This window comes from Aulonocara stuartgranti, assembly GCF_965226115.1.
Source record: "Aulonocara stuartgranti genome assembly, chromosome: 12".
In the NCBI taxonomy this organism is placed as follows: domain Eukaryota; kingdom Metazoa; phylum Chordata; class Actinopteri; order Cichliformes; family Cichlidae; genus Aulonocara; species Aulonocara stuartgranti.
Genome location: NC_138948.1, coordinates 24374496 through 24394715, shown reverse-complemented (window position 1 = coordinate 24394715; position 20220 = coordinate 24374496). Strand labels below are relative to the sequence as shown.

The following is a 20220-nucleotide window of genomic DNA, read 5'->3' as shown; positions in this document are numbered from 1 at the left end:
TACCTGTACTATGCCCCACACTTCACAGTTTATACAGATAACAACCCCCTAACCTATGTAATGAGTACCGCAAAGTTAAACGCAGTGGGACATAGGTGGGTTGGAGAGCTCTCAGATTTCCGGTTCGACATCAGATACAGGCCAGGAAAGTCAAATGTAGACGCAGACACTCTTTCTCGTCTCCCCTTGGATATAGAGAAATATGAAACTGCTTGTACAGAGGGATTTCCAGATGAGGCAGTGAAGGCAGTCTGGGATGGAAGCCAGGTGGCCAGACAGAAAGATGTTGCTTGGGTAGCCATGCTCAATATCTCTTCTCTGGACCCCCATCAGCAGCCTCATATCAACTCGCTGAGCATCAGCCATGATGATCTAGTTAAAGCTCAAAGAGAGGATCCAGCCATTGGCCAAATCCTCAAGCTGAAACTAGATGGAGCAAAACTGACAGATGAAATACGCAAGATGGTAAGAGGAACTGCCCATAAACTCCTCCACGAGTGGGGTAAATTACATCTTGAAAATGACCTCTTGTATAGATGTACCAGTGACAGAAGACAATTAGTGCTTCCTGCCAAGTACAGGACTTTAGCATTAAGACATTTACATGACACGATGGGTCATGTTGGGACAGACCGAGTGCTACATCTCGCAAGGGACAGATTCTATTGGCCCTTTATGGCTAAGGACATTGAAGCCTATGTGACCCAGAAGTGTCCCTGTATCATGTCCAAGAAACCAGTAACACACGTCAGGGCTCCCATGGGTAGTATAAGATCGGACTACCCTTTAGAACTGGTGTGTATTGACTTTTTGCATTTGGAAGCCAGCCGTGGAGGGTATGAGTATATTCTCGTGGTAATTGACCATTTCACTAGATTTGCTCAAGCATACCCCACAAGGAACAAGAGTGGGAAAACAGCTGCTGAACGGATTTTCCAGGATTTCATACCCAGATTTGGATACCCATCCAAACTACATCACGACCAGGGTCGTGAATTTGAGAATGAACTGTTCAGGACACTACAGAAATTATCTGGTGTCGGACATTCTAGAACATCACCTTACCATCCTCAAAGTAACCCTTCAGAACGTCTCAACAGGACAATACTCCAGATGTTGAGAACATTAACCGAAAAGGAAAAAGTACAGTGGAAAGACCACCTCCCACATCTTGTACATGCGTACAACTGTACTCGACATGAGTCCACCGGCTACTCACCATTCTATCTCCTCTATGGACGACACCCGCATCTACCAGTTGATCTGCTGTTTGGATTGAAGGGGGAGAATGAAACATACTCACCTACAGGATATGCCAAGAAATGGGCCGAACGAATGTCGGAAGCTTATCGGATTGCTAGTGAAAATAGCAAGAAGTCTAGTGCAAGAGGCAAAATAACATATGATAAAAAGGCAAAAGGAGTCATGCTTAAGCCAGGAGACAGAGTTCTGGTCAGAAACCTCAGTGAGCGGGGAGGACCTGGCAAGTTGAGATCATATTGGGAGAGGACTATTTATATAGTAAAAGAGCAGCTAGCAGATAGCCCAGTTTACGTAGTCCATCCTGAAGCTGGAGACCCAAAAAGAACCCGAACATTGCATCGCAATCTGCTGTTACTTGTAAATGACTTACCTGTTCAAGTCACTCCCCCCCTGGCAAAGCCTGCGATTGGAAAGACAACACGCAACAGACGAAGGATGGAAAGATCTGCAGATGCACAAAGACAAACAGACATGTGGGATAACTCTGACAGCGGTTCTGAGAGTGATTGCTCGGGGTACTGGCTAAGAGCACCTGTTGAAAGGACCGTGAGAAGGAACCTGGACCATGAGCAACACCCTGCATCTCAGTCATACCAGACCAAAGAACCTATTAGAGTGACAACAAACACAAAAAATGGACATTCACCTGTGCAGACGATGGAAGACATACTGACTATGCCTGAGCATTCACCATCCGTCAGCATTGAACAATTCGAAGAGGAAACTGGGAGAGAATGCTCACACCTGCCATGTTCTCTGAGAGAGGAGATGGAAGAAATGGAAGTGGGTAGTGACAACCTATCTGAACCCAGAGGGTCTGGTGAGGAGTGTGAAACTCATTCGCAGTCTAACGTACAGGTTCAACCACCGGGACATACTTGTACGGACATTAGAAGATCTACCCGTCACAGGAAACCACGACAGTTTCTGACTTATGAATCACTGGGTAAACCCTCAGTGCAGTCACATGCGGCAGTTAATCTAGTTGGGGAACGCACAGCACCACAGTTACCTGCCACAACCATACCATCATACACTGTATTTCCATACCCACCATTGGCAATTGTGCCGCCCATGTGTATGTCACAGTCACCAATGTACTGCACCCCAATACCATACTCACCATACCAGTATCACGCATCACTGACCCCATCTGCATACACACCACCCCCACTGCTTGTTTCATAACTAGTTCTTGGACTGATAAGAGTTAATAAGAATTTGAGAAGCAAAAGTTCAAAATGTCATGATTTTGTGAATGTTGGGAGCCATTTTATTTTTGTCAGGGAGTGTGTGATACTCACTAATGTGTGATCACATTTATGTGAATTAATTTAAGTAATTTCACTTTCAATGTAAGTGATATTTCCATTTGGAAATGCCCTAAATAACTACAGTAATTGTAACAGGAAACTTGGTAACTACCCTGGGATATTTGTAGTGGACGCTTCATTTTTATACCAATAGGTGGCAGTGTGAGACCATGGTTTGGCCTGTTGTTAGCAGCCTGAAGCGCATGCTCCGGGCTGTTTTCTCATAATGGCGGCGTATTCAGGAAACGGCAAGCCACGTCTCCCTGTCTGATCATTTCTTTCCTGTTTACAGGACACATATATAGCTGTCTACAGGTGCTGCCACCCGGTACCTGTAACATTCACAATGATCAACTGCTTGCATCTAAGGCTTTAAGGGAGTTTAATTTAGCCACTCCACCCAATACAAATAAATAACCTGTGGAAAATAAAACAGCTTCTTACCATGTGTGTCTAAAGTTCCTGGCAAAACCCTTAACCAACAAAAAAGCTTATATAAGCAGAATGCTAGTGATTTATTTCCATCCCTGTAAGAAAATAACTAAAAGATACGAGTATTTCTGGAATATACATAATTGACACTACATTCACAACAAGAAACTAAACTTTGGTGGGGGGTTTTCTGTAAACAAATTCAAACAATGGTTTTAGCCAATTAACTACACTCACTGTTTAGGAGCACCCACTTGGTAGACAGCCAACAATAAGTGAACGGGCTCTCCATAGATGGGCTCTGATTACAGTCATTGTAAAGGGCAATGCAACAGCCTTTCAACAGTTCTTCTGAACATTCATCCAGTCGACTTTTACACACCGCATGCTGCTGGAGACCCAAGAAAGCAGAGTAACTGGAGTCTTGAGATCACTCCAGTGTGAAGGAGACTCACTTTGGAGCTCTTCTCATGTGAGATTTCATAACTATATAATCAGTAGGGATATTACCAGAACCAATACTCTTGGTACCATTCAATATCAAAAGGTTTTGTTTTTCTTTGGTAGCATATGTATCACATGGGTAATTCTTTCTGAAGTAAAGGGGGAGCATGCATTTCCACCTGTTCTAATCAGTCTATATATGCTGAAGAAGAAGAAGGAAGAAGTCCTAAACTACAGGAAAACCTACAAATGGAGTGGGGTGATGGGGGCAGGGTGATGATCGATTTACAAACCACAATATAAAAAAAGCACTGGTAGCTGCCAATGCTAACCCCTTAGCCTCCTACTAGAAGCATGTGTGGCATGAATATGAAAATCCTAGGTGATTTTCAGAAAAGTTGACCTCTGACCTTGACCCAGAGGACACTGGGATTCAAACTTCTCTGAGATTTTAGTAGATGTACCCATGGTATGAATTTGAAAATCCCAAGTCACCTTGATCTTGTTATCATGTTCACAAGATTTTGAGAAAACCTGACCTCTGACCTTCAGGTCAAGGTCACTGAGATTTGAACTAATCCAAGATTTTTGGGAGTTGAACCTATGCTATTAATTGCAAAATCCTACACCACCCTGTATTGCATTCACATAATTTTCAGAAAACCTGGCCTCTGACCTTGAGGTCAAGGTCGCTGAGATTTGAACTCATCTGATTTTTAGTAGCTGCACCTGGAGGGTGATGACAATACCCCATTAGCCTTTTAGAGCTGAAGGATAAAGGTGTATGGTGTAATCCGGTCTTTAAGCCTGACGTCATTAGGCGTGCCTGGGCCCAAACTCCGCTGCAGGTCCCTAAGTCCAACGATCACTATGGCATGACTGAGAGTTAAAAACTGTCCAAATCCTTTCATCCGTAATAAAATGATCAGCGTTGCTGCTCTACCAGGTGTAACAATTAAGTTCAACATCCAGGCATCCATGAAAACCGAATTTATGAAATTTAACGGAGTTTGAAGTTAGCAGGAAGTTAGCTCGCACTCAATAAAAGTTAATGTGAGCGTTCCCGAAGGTTCGGTACAAATGCAATCGCATGGCAGGATGGTGTAAACGGACCGAAATTCAGTCGTGAGAACAACTGAGATAATCCATCCACAATACGAGGTCAGTTATTAATATACTGCTGCATGGGCTGAGCTGTAGTTACATCTTAAGGTTTTAAAAACTGAGCTTTAAAATGATTAGCGGTAATAAAAACCGAGAGAGGCCGACAGTGATTACTGAATGTTTTTAGGGGCTTGTTGAGATTAAATAGAACAAGATACAAAGCATTAAAACATGTAAAAAACACAAAAGCCTTATTAAACGCAGAGTAGTTTGGACCTGGAAGCAGGATTCATCAAGTCATCACTTAAAGACCGGATAGATATCCCCATGTTGGTGCGTGTTCCTGCGTCATCAAACTAATGCCTGTCCAGTACCAACAAAGCAATTGACTAATTACACTGTTGTAATGTCACAGCTGTCCAATGTGGGGGAAAAAAAGTTTGTTTATATAAAGCTCGCTTCTGGAGCAAATGTTAGCATTTTAAGTGTTCTCTTTATTACTTTATACAAGATAATAAACATATTTTTAAGTAAGGTTACTCATGTTGATTTACTGATGATTGTAGCATTATCTTACCTCTTGGCTAATGCTAATTGAATGCTAAAATGTAAAAAAAAAAAAAAAAAATCACCTAAAAGGCCTGGCATCCACATCTGCTTAAAGAATTCAAACTGAGACTGACAATCGCCCTTCTTATACAGTGCCAAAGAATGATTGTCTACCAAAAAATGACTTCTGGTGTTCGCTCAAAAAATCACTGCCAGTACCTGAACTGTTGTAAATGACTTGGTGGCCAATAATTCCTCAAACAATATCTCTCATGAATGACATCAAGTCATTTTTCTATATTCTTTATTTATCTATGTAAAAAGTCTCATTGACATTAAAAATGTCTTTTTCAAGAGAGAGCTGGCCCGGAGGCCAAAAGAAATGGGAACAAATATAACATAACAGGTCTATGAAGATATTTTAAATGGCCAAAAAAGAACCGAATTGAGTATAATGTAGAGTATGAACTAAGTAGGTACAATAATGCAGTCATAAAGACAGTTGCAAAACAGATTATTTATTTTATGTACAACTCCCTTTTTTAAATTTATGTACAACTCCCCTTTAAATCAGCTTGACTGCAGTCTATTTACCATTATAAGCACAGGCATATAATGGTAGACATATATGGTAGACATATAAAACAAAACACAGAAACATTGGAAATCACTTTTTGGCACGATTCCTGCGAGACACACAAATGAAGACGACACACAGCTATCATTGCTTAGAAAATCAAAGTTCACAAAGAGCCCAAAAGCATGTGTCAACATACCAGCTAGTCACAGCTGATTACTGTCGACCGACGTTTATATCCCTTTAAATTGCTTCACCGTAAACCCGTCCGACCTGACAACTGACGACACGAAGTTTCCACGTTTAGCAAAAGCCACAACCCTAGATTTTATTAAACAGTAGAAACAAGAAGCCTAAACTTAAAAGAGCAGTTAGGTCATTTTTCCCTCCCTAATTTTAGAGCAACTAGGCGAACTAACAGCTAGCTAACATATACTGTACAAGTAGCTCGTAAACGACTTTGTCGATCCTGTGCCAACTGTGTGTAACAACTACAGCCTTGCGACCACGTTTTACAGAAAGAGTTTTGGGGCAACCTAGTCTTACGGAAAGGTTACTAGAAGACGTTTTTATTCGTGAAACACTTGGTTTGACACGCTAAAGCTAACTCTAGTTACACTATAGGTGCCTGTGAGCGCTTCCAGATTATAGCCCGAGCCCGGTCAACAAGTCAGTCCTAAATTAACTTGAATGGATCGTTTACAGTTATATTTTATTCATAACAATGTAGTCAGGGTACATACCAGCTCATTTTGAGTGAACTTTTACTCCGGTTTCATTGGGTAGTTTTACTATCTTCCGAGTATTACTCCTTTCTACCAGTCAGCAGTCGAGCTCAAAACAGGAAGTCCGGAGCTTAGCCGCGTCTGCTTCCTCTAAGGAAGTTTTGTGGGACACGAACACAGCAGCGACAGGAAAAAAGTCACTTGGAAGCACATGTAATGTAATATCAGACTGAAACGTCGCCTTTTTGTTCTTTTGACACCCGAGTAAACTGAAGGCAAGTTATATTTTTCTTTATTCAAGTACTTATACATAGAAATAACAAAACAATTGCATTACAACAAACTGAAGTGCCAGGTAAACAGGGGAGCACACCTCCCCATCACAAGGATATAGTAAAATTCATTTCAATATTCAGCTCATCATAAAAGGACCTTATTATAAGGTAATAAAAACATGAAATAGGCTAAAGACATCCACAACATTTTAAACAAGACCCCTTGTTTTTCTTGAACAAAAAAAAAGAAAAAAAGAAAAAGCCAACAGAACAGTTATCCCAGTGTGTGTTTCCAATTGTCTGTCTTGCATTGTTGTAAGGTTTATCCCATTTCACCCAATGAGACTTTTTATTTTCATGCATAATAAAGAAATGAGCGCCACCCACTACAGCGTCTGAGGGTAGCACTTTGGAACATTTCCGTGCACATGCAAACATGAGGATACTTGTAATGAAAGGAAACACAACACAACAGAAAACAGGGAGTATTGACTCCATCTGAACACCAGTGTCACTGCCGAAGACCACAAAATCCCTGAAGCCACCCTGTAGTCCATAAGATGACGTGAGTTACCTATAATATCTACACATTATTGAGATCTCTTCAAACATCTTTTTTTTTTGTTTGTTTTTTTTTCTTTTCTTTAAAAAAAAATCCTACAGTTATTAAATGTCATGAATGAGCCCAAACCTAGGGATTTGCCCTAGGCCAACTTTACGGAGACCAAATCAAACAGTTGCACACAAACATTAGCACAAGGCTGCCTTCAGTTGCAAGCAGAGGGAGGTCACATTTATGATTTGTTGCTCCTGCGGAGTTCTCATCATGTATTGTTTTTGATCAGCCAACCCTGCAACCCAGTTTGGCACAAAGATGGCCGCTGATATTGGCTCAAGTCCAATACGGAGCATGGGATGAAGCAAATTCCAATTTCAGAGCTTTCAGCTGCCCACTATTGGACAATAGCCCGTAAAAAAAAGAAAGAAAGAAAGAAAAAATGATTGGAAAAGCATTATTAAAGGTGGTGGGTTTGTTTCTGAGTTTAACAGTCGATTGATGTATGTCTGTACCATTCACACCTTACTCAGATGGTTGTTCAGAAGAACATGGAGCAGGCTCTATTGTTCAGCCGCTATATTACATTAAGGGAGTGGGATGATAGTGGTGGTGGGGGGTTACTCATTTTTTTAGCCACAAAACAATAAATGACAGAAACAGTGAGACTGATAAATATTACGTTTGTAGCTGTAATTAAATGGCTTCATGGAGATGCCTTAGTCTACATCAATCTTTAACAGAAAGCAACATAACACAGTTTGTCTCTTGGAGGAGAGCATAACTTTGGGTCAAATCAATTCAAAATAATCCACAGTCTAACATCAAATGAATCTAGATGAGCATCAGTGATAAAACATTTTGGTTCATGTGCCGTATATATATTCTTATGTGCTGACTCCACGAGGATGTATGTGACAATACAACCTACGTTAGACGCAGTCGCTCAAACTCCAATGCAATGTGTGAAAATGAGTCGTTGTTACAAAGCCAATAATGTGGCAATACAGATAAGGAGGGGGTTACATAATGTGTCAGTCTGCAAAAGTAAAATGTATTCAGGACTTTGTTTGTTTGTGACATTATATTAGATCACAAAAGAAATCTTTAGATGATGTCCATCCATGCGGTAGAATCATTTATCTCTCTGTGATACAAAACCATTGAATTGCAGTTAGATGGCACAGGGCTGTGTTAACTTTTAGACTATCTCAAAAAGTGCAAGGAGGTCTGTTCATGTAACCACGTCGATGAGCTGAGAAAAGGCTCTCTGAGGCCAAATTAATTGGAAAATAAGTGGACACTTGCCAGGAAGCTCTGCAATGAAAACTGTAACAGGAAAGGGAAAGTATGGACTTTGGAAGCTCATTTCTGTGTGCACTGTGCTCTCTGTGGCATTGCTTTTCTGAACTTTACTGTTGGCCTTTACATTTGTCTCTTCATATTCTCTTTCAGCCTGATTGCTGTGTTTGCTGACCATTTAAATGTTTATTTCTTTTTTTTCCCAGCTGCTAACGTTGTTCATATAAATTCTTTGCCTCACATAAAGCGTACTCATTATCAGCCAGAGTGCACAGCTAATAATTCGAAATGTTGTCAAGGTGAATAACAGGAAGCATGTTTCTTTTAAAAAGAGGACCGGTGTTTGAGAAATGATATAAAATCTGAATTATGCTATCACATGGACAAGGTTATTACTGCACAAATATTTCTTTAACTCTTGTTTTGTTTGCTGAATCCATTACTGATATGTTTGATATCTGGTCTTTTTTGCTAGCCTCAACAATAATTTATTTATTCCTTAGTCTTATTTTTCTTTTTAACATGTTTCATTGGCTTTGCCCCAAAGTACAATACATTTATCGTACTGGATAAAAACGTCATATTGGTATGTCAGTTAGGATGTTTTGCATTTGCACCACATAACCATAACACAGCCTTGGAGGGGGGAAAACCCTTCTTGCTTTCCATGAGTAAAGCAAAGCACTATTATCAAATGTGGTTATTGTTATGATATCAGTCAATATCACTATAACACAGAAAATATTACAAAATATTTCCTTAAACCATAAAAGGTGTTTCCTTCTGTAAGCACAAATCTAAGCAATTTAACTAAAGAGTCATTTGTGAAAATGATCAGCATTGCACTGTAATAAACTTCAAAAATTAAAAAAAAGATCCAATCATTCGGGCGAACATCTATCTTAGAGCAACCAGTGCCTTTTTTTATTTTAAATACAGTGGGGAAGATGTGCTAATTAAAATAACCGATATTGCTATAATGGAGATACACAATATGTAAAAAAAAGAAAAGAAATCTTGTCATTTATTCAGAGAACACATTAGTGCTTCCTTAAACCAGTTTCCACTTTAAAGCATACACATGGTGCAGATGCTATTATTCTTTTTTTTAATGGGAGATAGCACACCATATTTGGCACTACTGTAGTGCTCCAAAAAAAGTTGTTGTTTTTTTTTTTTGCAATCACCTATGACAACAAAATATTCTGTATTATAACTACATTACTAAAAGCTTTAAGACACATTCTGCACAAGCATTCAGTCAACTGAAAATTCTTGTTTATGCAGACATTTGTATTTACATAGTGTGCATGAAGGCATGCACATAAATTTTATGCACGATTTAATACTGAATTATGGTGCATTTGACATTTGAGTACAAAAAGTGAAACTTCTACTGTAGCTACCTGCATACATATTTGTATTCTGTACAACAACAACAACAACAAAAAAAACACAACAAAAAAAAAATCCAACATGTTAGTTTACAGCTCAGTCTCTCTGTATTAAAAAAAGATGTAAACATGGATTTGGATGTTTCTCTTTTCCTCTTATGGGATACTGCTCCTCATTCGATGACTTAAAACCAAGCAGTTTAGTCCTTTTACTCCAAGAATCACACAGAAGTGGCCCCTGTCATTTTTTACCCTTATTTAGCTTTACTTTCATATACTGCTGGTTTGCAACCCAGTGCTTATTTAAACAGTTCAATTCGTCTAACTGTGCTCTTAGTTAATTTGATTTATGGGTTGGTGGCATTTGTCATGACTATATTGCATATAATTGCAGAACTCAAGAAAACTGAGAAATGAACAGTATTGGTGAGCTTTTTCTAAAAAAAAAAAAAAAAAAAGGAAAAAGAAAGCAACAGAAATTATATCTGGTAACGCCACATGAAGCTACCATATAAAAAGGCAACCCAAAAAAAAAACCAAACCAGTGTATCACAGTGACTACAAATAAATAAGTATTGGCAAAGGCATCGATTGCTGCAGGCGTGTGTGTACATGTAACAGGACAAGACATCGGTTTTGCTTTGTGTGACCCAGTCAAGTCGTTCTCTAGATCTGACTCATTTGTGCAGGTAAATCTAAATCTGGTGTGTGGTTAATGAATCTGAGCTTTGCTTTAACTCAACGTTTGTGCTAAGCTGATACCACTGCTATGTTTTGGCAAATGTCAGGCACAGTAAAAAGAACAAGGTTGGCTGCATCATCACAATACATTTGGCACATTCCTTTGAGAAAACAACATTCAAAAAGAGGTGGAAAAAAAACAACCCCAGAACACAACAAAAAGACAGTCAAGTGCCACTAATAAGGTTTCCATGACGGTACACAAATGTAACCAATTGCACTTTTAAACAGCCTACTAAAATTAATGCATACATCCCCAGACCACTCGTTCCTCATCTCCCTCATAATTCTGTCTGTTTCGACCCTTATCCTGGATTCTGGCTTCCTTCCAATTTAGAAAATTTCATTCAAATTTACAAAAGTGTATCCACTCCAAAACCTATAGATACACACGGTGCCCTTTCTTTGTGTTGGCACTGTGTTACAGTAGCTGAGGCTCTGAGTTGCTTGAAAGAGAAGGGCGTAGCAGCCTTTCCCCTCTTACTTAATCTAAAGGCATCCATCTCAAAAATAGAAGGAACTGAAAAGAGCAGGGGTGTAAAAGAGAGGAAAAGAGTCACCTATTTATCTCATAGCAGACGTGATCCCTTCTTCCTACGTCTCTTTATTGTGTGTGGTGAGGGTCCAGTCCAAGTGCACGTAGTGATGGTCATGACGTTCCCACAGTTGGCCCCCCGCAGGAGCTGGGCGGCGAGCTGTGGCTCCCAGCTGCCCCACTGCTCTTGTCAGCTGGCTTCTTGTCCTTCTGTTTCAGGTGCACCTTTGCGTGTCTCTTTCGCTCGTCGCTTCTGGCAAACTTGCGTCCACAGAACTCACAGGAGAAGGGTTTCTCACCCGTGTGCGTGCGAATGTGTGTGGTCAGATGGTCGCTCCTGCTGAAGGAGCGCATGCATATTCGGCACTGGAAGGGTTTGTGACCCGTGTGGATGCGGAGGTGACGCGTGAGCTCGTCTGAGCGCGAGAAGCGTCTGTCACAGTTCTCTGCCGGACAGGCGTGCGGCCGCTCGTGGACCGGGGTTTTGCTGGGACGGTTGGGGTACTTCCGTGGTCGGATGGGTTTTAGGGTGAGTGTCTGTGGTGGGGGGTGGTGCTGAGGTGGGTGCTGCTGCCCGCCGATGAAACCTGGGTGAATTTGCTGCTTGTCTTTGAATGCTCTGATGGTCTCCAGAGGCGTGATGGGTGGAGGGTTGACTCGGATGGGGTCCATGGTCTGAAAGGGCTTGTGCTCCATCACGCCGACCTCCCCTTGATGGTGGAAAAGGTTGTAGTCGGGGATCATGGAGAAAAGACTGCCATCCATGGAGGCTTTTGATGTGGAGTGATAGTCATTGCCAGGGTAGGCTAGAGGGGTGCTGGTGGCAGGGCTGTGGTGAAAGGAGACCTGATCCTGGTACAGGTCACCACAGGTGGAATAAGCAGGCAGTGGTGGACCATATACCTGCTCCATGTCTGACGTCTGTCCGCCCATGCTTGCTGCGGAGGATGATGTTTGTGTCGTTACTGTGCTGGGTGATGGAGAAACACCGAGGATCCCCGCGCTCACAAGACTGATGATATTGTTATCAGAGCACCAGCCAGAGCCACCAATGCCACCTGAAGGAGGAGTGTCAAAGGCAAACTTCCCCAAGTAGGTGACAGTCTGCCCGCTGCGGTTGGACTGGAAGCTGGATCCATACTGAATCTCCGAGGTTGCTTTCTCGCTTCCCATGCCCAGATCCATGATATTATCTAGATGAAAGCAAATAAAAACACACATGAATAAATCATCAACGTGATGGCTCATATGTGAATTTGAAATGTAATCATTTCATAAGAAAAGCCCAAGAAAGTAATAACATGGCGTACTCTCTGGAGAAAAAAACAAAAACAAAACTTGGCTACATGAACTTTAAGCGGCAGTCCTCAAGGTTTGTCCGGAATTCAGATGTTATGCATACCTGTGCAACAGACAACAAATGATGAAAAAGGAAAGAAGTCCCATAGAGTTCATAAAGAAATGTGAACGCTGTCGGACCTGTAAGTTAAGTGACTGACTGCTGCATCTGAGAGAAGGGTGTCTCTCTCTCGCTCCTCTCTCTCTCAGATCCCACAAGCTCTCATAAATCAAGACCTAAACACCCCCTTTGATCCAGTCATTGTGTCCCTCAGGAGGACAGCCAAACTGAATGGCAAGATTTGATTTCTTTACAGCAGGGAGGATTATAAAGGCAGACGCCACATCCATCATGCTCAAGGATTCAAAACACATACGCAACAAAGAACATCTGGGAGGAATTTTACGTGTTTCCTACCCCATTTCACAAAATTTCCTTGATATTTTCTATCGCTCACACTTCAACCAAGAACGAACAGTCTCTCGTGCACATTTGACTTTGTCATAAGATGCCTTAAAACCCACCAAATACAGATGTACTTAATGGGTGACATATACATGTGCTGGTTATATACTCAAAAAATTAAATATGAGACTTTCTTTTTTTTTTTTTTTTTTTGTAAATTGGAATGCTCTCTTCGCCAGCAGTTAAAAAAGACGTCTCTTTTCATTTATATTTTCCTTCCCAGTAATTACAGCCTGCTGGAATTTGGCTGAAAAGAAAAAATTCTGTGCATTGTGCACCATACCATTTAACACATGGAGACTTGGAGCAAGCTATATTTTTCTATGACATTTATAAAACAAGTCTCAGTTTATGTTTATTATTATTATTATTATTATTATTATTATTATTATTGTTATTGTTATTATTATTATCTAATAATCTAAATCTTTTGGAGGTATTTTGTGTAATATGATATTTTAATGGAATGAGGGACATTAATTAAAATCACCACTCTTTTATTATGGGTCAGATTTGAAGAGCATAGCACACACCTGCTCCACCTGTAAAATCACAGCATAATACGTTCAAATTGTACTTTTTAAAAATTTTGTATTTTACCCCAAATAATAAAGAAACAGGAGGACAAAAACAGACGGACCTATTGTAAATATATGGCTTACAGTTTACTGAGAGAATTTCAGCAAGGGGAGAGGTTTAAAGTAGCAACACACACTCCTGTAACCCGCAACATCTTTTTTTTCCTTATTAAGTTTCATTCATTTTTTTAAACGTCCCAACCAAGGTCTCAAAATATATTCTACTGCCGAGTCAAAACAAAATGATAATAATAATAATAATAATAATAATATGGCACACGTATGTCATAAACTTGTATTTATTCCAAATTTTAAAAAAAAAACCCAAAAATGTCACGTGTAACACCTGGCGCTTGGATAATTCAAAGGCACACCTCTGAGATAATTGAGGGGGAAATATTTCAGTTTAAAATGAATCTAAAGATCTGCTTTAATCTGTGAACAAAACACCTGAAGAGGAAATAAAAAGAAAAGAGGGTCGTGCATGAAGTTGTGCACGGAGCAGGTAAATCACAGTTACTAAATTAAAGGAAACGTGAAGTTAAATATTTGATATATTTTCGTGGATCACTGACCCATCATCTCAGAGGGTTAAAGCTGTACAGCGAGGGATTGATTTAATGCCAATCCACGACACTGAGCCGAACAACAAGTCGACTTTAGGTAGGCGTCTGAATTAAATATAAATATGTTAGCCCGATTTGGACTACGCGATAAATCAGTTAATATATCCGGCCTTGCCACTCACTGAATATAAGCAGGTTCAGGGCCCTGACGTCTAAACGTGTTTCATATAGGGGGGAAAGCGGCCACACACGCCTACTAAAATCTGACATGCTAATAGAGTTGTGAATGAGAGTCATTGTCTAAAGTAGTTGACCCATCTTTGCGGGATATTAGATGAACAAATCGGTGACAGTGGAGTTTGACCACATAGGCCTAATTAAACACATTTTCCCTCACCGTAAAGATCTCAGATTCAGCCACGGAGCCCTGCGCGGTTTTTTTTTAATGGACTTTGCGCAAATTAGCCGTTTTCCACTCACACAACCTTTCACATCCAGACATTTACTCAAACGCGCTTCAGCTTTGTTGAATTAAAGCCACTTTAAGCTACGCATCGCTACTTAAATGAAACACGTGAGCCGATGTTTTAAAAGTTTTTTCTACGCGTGAGTAGGCAGCAGTTGGCTTTTTCGGGCTGAAATCCTGGCATCTCGGCTGTACGGACAATGGAATTATGATAACGACAGCAGTAAAAACACACACGATCAACTGAGTGGCATTTTTTGCGTAGTCTGTCTAATGTAAAGAGGGCGATGTTCACCTGAACCCTCTCAAAAAAAACAAGAAAAGAAAAAAGTCCAGGTTAGAATTGTGCCTTTGTGCGCAACAGCCTAAGCGCAAACAGGTGCTCCAAAGCCCCGAGACAACTGTTGCCGTCCGCGCGCATCGCAGTTTGAGCCACTTTTCTTAAAACACACACACACTCTCTCAAAAGTAGATCAAGGTCTTACCTGTGTTCATCTGTGAATAGTGATTAATGGATTCCGTACTGGTGAAAATATTCATAGACGTCGGGATGTCCTCTTCTGGGTAGAGACTGTCAGGGATCGTGTTTATTAAACTGCTCATGGTAAGAGGGATCTTGTCCGCTAGTTTCCCTGTCATAGCAGTTATATTCAGTCCGACATTTATAAAGGGCAACGCGCAGGTATCCCAGACAGTTACAGAAAAAGAAAAAAACACCGGGTGTTCTCAAAGTGGAAAACACAGGTGTGGATCGGGCGTGAAAAAAAGAGAGAGGAGCAGGAATGAATCCTGTTGCTGTAGCTATCCAAGTATCCCGCGGAGGATGAGCAGCGCCGGTTATCTCCCCCTGTGTGATCACAGGCTATTGTTGTTATTAATCTGATCACTGTGGAAGCTGATGGGCTGCTTGTGGGGGAATTTGAAGTCTGTGAATCAATGGAGGAGGTGGTGGTGTTGGTTGCACAAGAGCAGCTCTACTTGCTCTATTGGAGCTGGATAGGGGACTCCAGTCTGCCCGTATTAAATAGGGGGATGGAACATTTGTGTGACGTAGATGACCATATATGGACATGGGCGCCTAGCGCCAGGCTCTCCACGCGTCAGTCGGTGGAAACTACAGTGGAGGCAAAAAGGCTCCGACAGACAGATAGCTGCAAAGTTTACAAAATCCACATGCCACATCCAGCTGCGTCCTTCTTCAGGAAGACCCGCGGCTCTCATGTGTTCCCGTCCTTGTGGAAACATTGCAATGATTCAGCAGCACTTATCTTTATTGTCAGTCCTCATGTGCATTTATCAGGCACACAGCCGGCTAGTTATGCATGTGTGTGTGTGTGTGTGAGACAGTAACAGAGTGTGTTGTGGCGTTGGGGATTGTTGCTGAGACAGTACACTGCTTACTATCACAAGTTGTTTCTTAACATTCTGCCCAAACTAACCAAATAGTGAATTTTTTTTTTGTTGACTTTACTCCCAGGCCTGTTTTTTTCCCTTTCAAAGCTAAAGCCACAAACTTGAATATTGAAAGTGTAAGTGCTCTTCATTGTCACACACACAAACACACTTTGTACCTTCCTACATGCTCGTTGCAGAACACTGACTCCTTTTCATGCAGCATCATTGTCGCAGAAATGCAGTAAATGGCGAAGTTAATCGTTTGTAAATATTGCAAGGGCTTTGCAAATCCACAGGCTTGCTTAGACTTGGAGCCCCAGTGACCGCTTAAGTGGAAACTCCAAATAAGGCAGTGTCCGGCCCCGCCCCTAAATGTCTGTATTTGGACATGTGAGTTCCGGGTGGTAGTAGTGGAAAAGTGATCGGAAGCCACAGACGTTTAAAGAGATGACAGTGGACAAAGCGTCATGGCTCGCTTTTCACCAACTTGTGAAAAAAACAGAAAAAAACCCCAACTTCTTTTTTATTTTTAAATACACCCATGTAATTTGGTTTATTACACTAAAAGTTAAAAACAAAGAGAGAAAAGATAATAAAAAATAAAAAGCTTTGGAGTCACCATCCACTCACGATCTTTGAATGGTTTCACTCCTAATTAATGATTTTAAGAAAGGTTTCTTTAAATCGATTTTCCATTGCTGCTGCTGTGTCAATGTAAGCCACGCAGGCCTGTGCAACATTCTCAGAAAATACTGAATGAAATGTCAGAGCTTGAATATTTCAGACCTGAGAAATTAATAGTACCTCAATGAACCAGAAGTGTAAACAGTGTGGGAGAATTAGTCTGAATCATGCTCAGTGTTTAGGGGGCTTATACAAACAGATCAGCCAGTGATCTCGTATGTCTCATTACTGAGTCCTCCATGTGCTCGTGTCTGCGTTTTATGAGTGTCAGTCATACCAGTGGGCTGTCCCCCTCAGGGTGTCTTCACTCCGCTCTTGTAGGATACCTTAAATCGGTTAAGCAGACAGCAGTTATCCCGGTAAACTTGATTCGAATTGCAACATTCTTATAACAGGCTGAATATAGATTTTCTGTTTTGGCTTCATCACGTCATACTGATTCATTCCCTCGGCTTGCTCACTGTATCAACTTTTTTTACACTGGCCCAGGTCAAAGGGCATCGCGAGTTAAATTTGTCTTGATTCTGTTTGCCAGGGGTGAAAGTAAAAGTTGCAGAACATCAATTTGCCTTTTAAACATTATCAGAAGGTTTTCAATTAAGTTTTGTATTTTAGTAGCAGGAAAACCTGATAGGATGAGATTATTCATAATAATGTTTCTAAAATCACTATTTATCATCTTATATTACTGTCATCTTGCAAAAATGCATGAGTTCATCAATGCAGTGATCCATGGAAAAAGGCTTCCTCAACTGTTATGTCTATAGATGCAAATCAATCAGAATCCCATCGGCATGACTGAGGACCTTCTGTACTGCAGTGTATCTCGCCAAAGGGAAGTGCCGGGTGGTGGCTCTGTGGTTGGAAAGTTGAACAGTCGAGCTGGAACACCTACCGTACCTGTTGCTGTTTTATTTCCTCGACTGTGAGCCGGGGCACATGAGGCAGGCCTGCGTTGTTTGTCCATGGCCCTGCGGCGTTAGATCTCTTTGACTGCAGTGTCCGGGCTCTTTTGCATACAGGGATTCCATGGAAGCACATGCTTACTATAAAGCAGGAAACTTCCCAGTCAGTGTGGATGTGCAGGCAAATAAGTTTTGTTTTTCCAAGCTTCATGGGGATAGCTAAAGTGTTTTTTCCTTACTATTAAAGGAGTTGGAAAGTTACACTGCCTGCAAATTTACATTCTTTATTATTTCCTGTGCTGTTCTTGTGTAACCTGTGGTTACTGCAAGCATCGATGAGGGGGCACAATCATCATGGTGGCTTGAGTTGGGGCATGTCCAAACCTGAAAACAGCGTACGGCATTTTACTATGGGTTTCCGGCAGAGTGACATTTTTCTGTGATGATTTGTAATACTGAGGAACAGTGCTAATAAGTCCCTTTTCACTCCATAATGTAATAATAGAACAGAAGTGCCGCCCTATTATTAACCACTCCTCTCGGTTGAAACTTTAGTTAACACGCCAGATTATTCAGTCCTCCATTTTTTAAGCTTTTGCAACCAGCTAAACACAATCATGATCATGCTTTTGCAAAGAAATAAAAAGAGTGTCCCATGTTTGCTGCGTGAAACAACTGGTAAGATATGATCTCACTTCCTGTTTGTAAGTTTCAGTGCCAATTCTGACAGGTTATTGATTACTTTAAAGTTAACTTCATCCACCAATTTCTTAACTTTTTAAAATTGGGCATATGGTTTATTAATTTACATCATAGTCACACTAGTACATCATCCAATTGAGAAGAATTTGCAACAAACAACCCAGAGACCTGACAGAAAATAAGGGACATGCAGCTGACATTATATGCCTAAAACCTCTCCTCTTTTCAAATTGAATGAAGTACAAAATAAAGATGGTGTTATATTCAACAATATGTTGAACTAGTGCTTGAGTCCATAAACTCATCAGGCCATTTTTTACTGGGATCACAATCAAGCCAAAAGGATTGTTTTTACCCGAGACATCTATGCGTGTTTTTGAAGGGATGCCAAATGCTATCAGTTTTTCTGTAAAGCAAATTTACCTTGCCTATGGGTAAAATAACGTTACCTTGACTATGCAGCTGGGCTCATTTTAGCCGCCAGCTGAAGTGGTTTTGCTTTTCTGAAACATATCTGTATCTGAATATCCTTCAGATACAGTCTGTAGTATAAAGGTGCCTCCAACTTCAAACTATTGGAGATAACAGTGTATACCAAGTTTCAGACATTTAACATGGTAAAAAGGATCAAGATATTATCCCCTATCTATGTAAAATTTTAAATTTGGCACAAAGGACAGTGGAAGAAGTGTAATCAAGTTAGAGAGAAATATTCTTCCTATGCAGATTTAAGGCTCGTCTCCTTAGTGTGCCTTATTATTGTTTTCCAGGCAGCAGATGAGGATAGCCCAGTAAGAACAAACTCTACCTTCCCCCCTGATACTATCATTGTCCAATTACTACCTGATATTCCGAAGGGTCCTTTTAAAACAGTCCTTTTATTGATGCTAACTTTATCCTGCACACATACCTGTAAAATTAAAGTACATTAAGGAATCACCTGCTTTTAACCTCATAACTTCTCTTGTACTGTAGATCCAGTTGTAGAGAAGATTTTCCAGTAATTATAGAGTTGCCGGCGTGATCCACAAGCCAGTGTACTTGAATTGAACCTGAGGCTGTTTCGTATGGTATGCCAGTAACTCGGGACTTGTGTGTGAATGAGAAACACATCGTAAATGGCTTTGTAAAACCACTAAGGTTAATGGTCTAATGGTTACACTCTGTACAGTTTGAGGGGAGAATGTAAAATATAATACATAAGCTTTTAGCTTTATTTTTAAGACATGCAACCATAAAGGTATTTAAGTTATCTCCCTATTGAGTCTGCCATTTGTAGTAGAGCTTCACTAATATGGATACCAATGTGCATTTAGAAAGCAGGGCCAGCACAGATACCTCAGCAAAAAATCTTTAGAGGTCAAGAGGTGTATTTTAAAATTCTGGATTCCTTGTTGTTGAATGTAAACAAGTGTTCAATAGTGCCTAAAAACCTGGATAATCACGTGAACTTTTGTTTTTAGAATTGGGACTCAAATTTCCAGGTGGGCTAAAACACACACTGAGATTCATATAAAGACAATGCCACTCTGTCGAGGTTAAACGCACAGAAACACGTGTGCAAAATGGTGAGCGGATCATGCCGTCGAGTTCACTTTGCCACTGCTCACAGTAAGTGATGAAGTTCAGTGAAATAAATCTACTTCTGCAGCGAAGAGAAAAGAAGAATGGAGACTCCAAGTAAACATGCATATTAGATCACTCAGCGGTGGTTAGGCAATTGAATTGATTATACAAATTCCTTTTAATTAATCTAAGTTTGAATAAATTAAAAAAATATTAAATGCCTTTCCCATATCATCAGGGGATGTGAGAAGCTTTTTCAGAGAAGTGCAATATACTGTGCAGCGATGAACTACAGCTGTCAGTTTTTCTTAATCATAATATTTCAACTCTCCTGACATTCGGAG

General features: G+C 40.6%; 2 protein-coding genes across 3 annotated transcripts in view; both read right to left on the bottom strand.

The window, feature by feature from the left end:
* Positions 1-6558, bottom strand: part of bin3 (bridging integrator 3) — a 40455-nt gene extending 33897 nt beyond the window's left edge. Inside the window, exon 1 of the mRNA XM_082554660.1 lies at positions 6426-6558. Within this exon, the coding sequence (XP_082410786.1) occupies positions 6426-6433 (8 nt within the window). The 5' untranslated portion in view covers positions 6434-6558. The remainder of the gene's footprint in view (positions 1-6425) is intronic.
* A 124-nt stretch (positions 6559-6682) lies between these two features.
* egr3 (early growth response 3) lies at positions 6683-15602 on the bottom strand. Of its 2 annotated transcripts, none has more exons than XM_082554658.1 (2): positions 15110-15602; positions 6683-12403 (listed from the first exon to the last, which is right to left on the bottom strand). In XM_082554658.1, the coding sequence occupies exons 1-2, from the start codon at positions 15261-15263 to the stop codon at positions 11325-11327; spliced, it is 1233 nt and encodes a 410-aa protein (XP_082410784.1). In that variant the 5' UTR covers positions 15264-15602; the 3' UTR covers positions 6683-11324. The 2 variants fall into 2 exon arrangements, with proteins under 2 accessions (XP_082410784.1, XP_082410785.1); XM_082554659.1 differs by lacking the exon at positions 15110-15602 and adding an exon at positions 14556-14828.
* Between the last annotated feature and the right edge of the window lie 4618 nt (positions 15603-20220).

What these genes read in the sequence shown, in the direction of transcription:
- egr3 (XM_082554658.1), bottom strand. Translation starts at nt 15,263, where the DNA reads ATGACAGGGAAACTAGCGGACAAGATCCCTCTTACCATGAGCAGTTTA. An exon ending in CTATTCACAGATGAACACAG is followed by an intron (nt 12,404 to 15,109) that starts GTAAGACCTTGA and finishes GCTTTCATCTAG; the next exon opens with ATAATATCATGGATCTGGGC.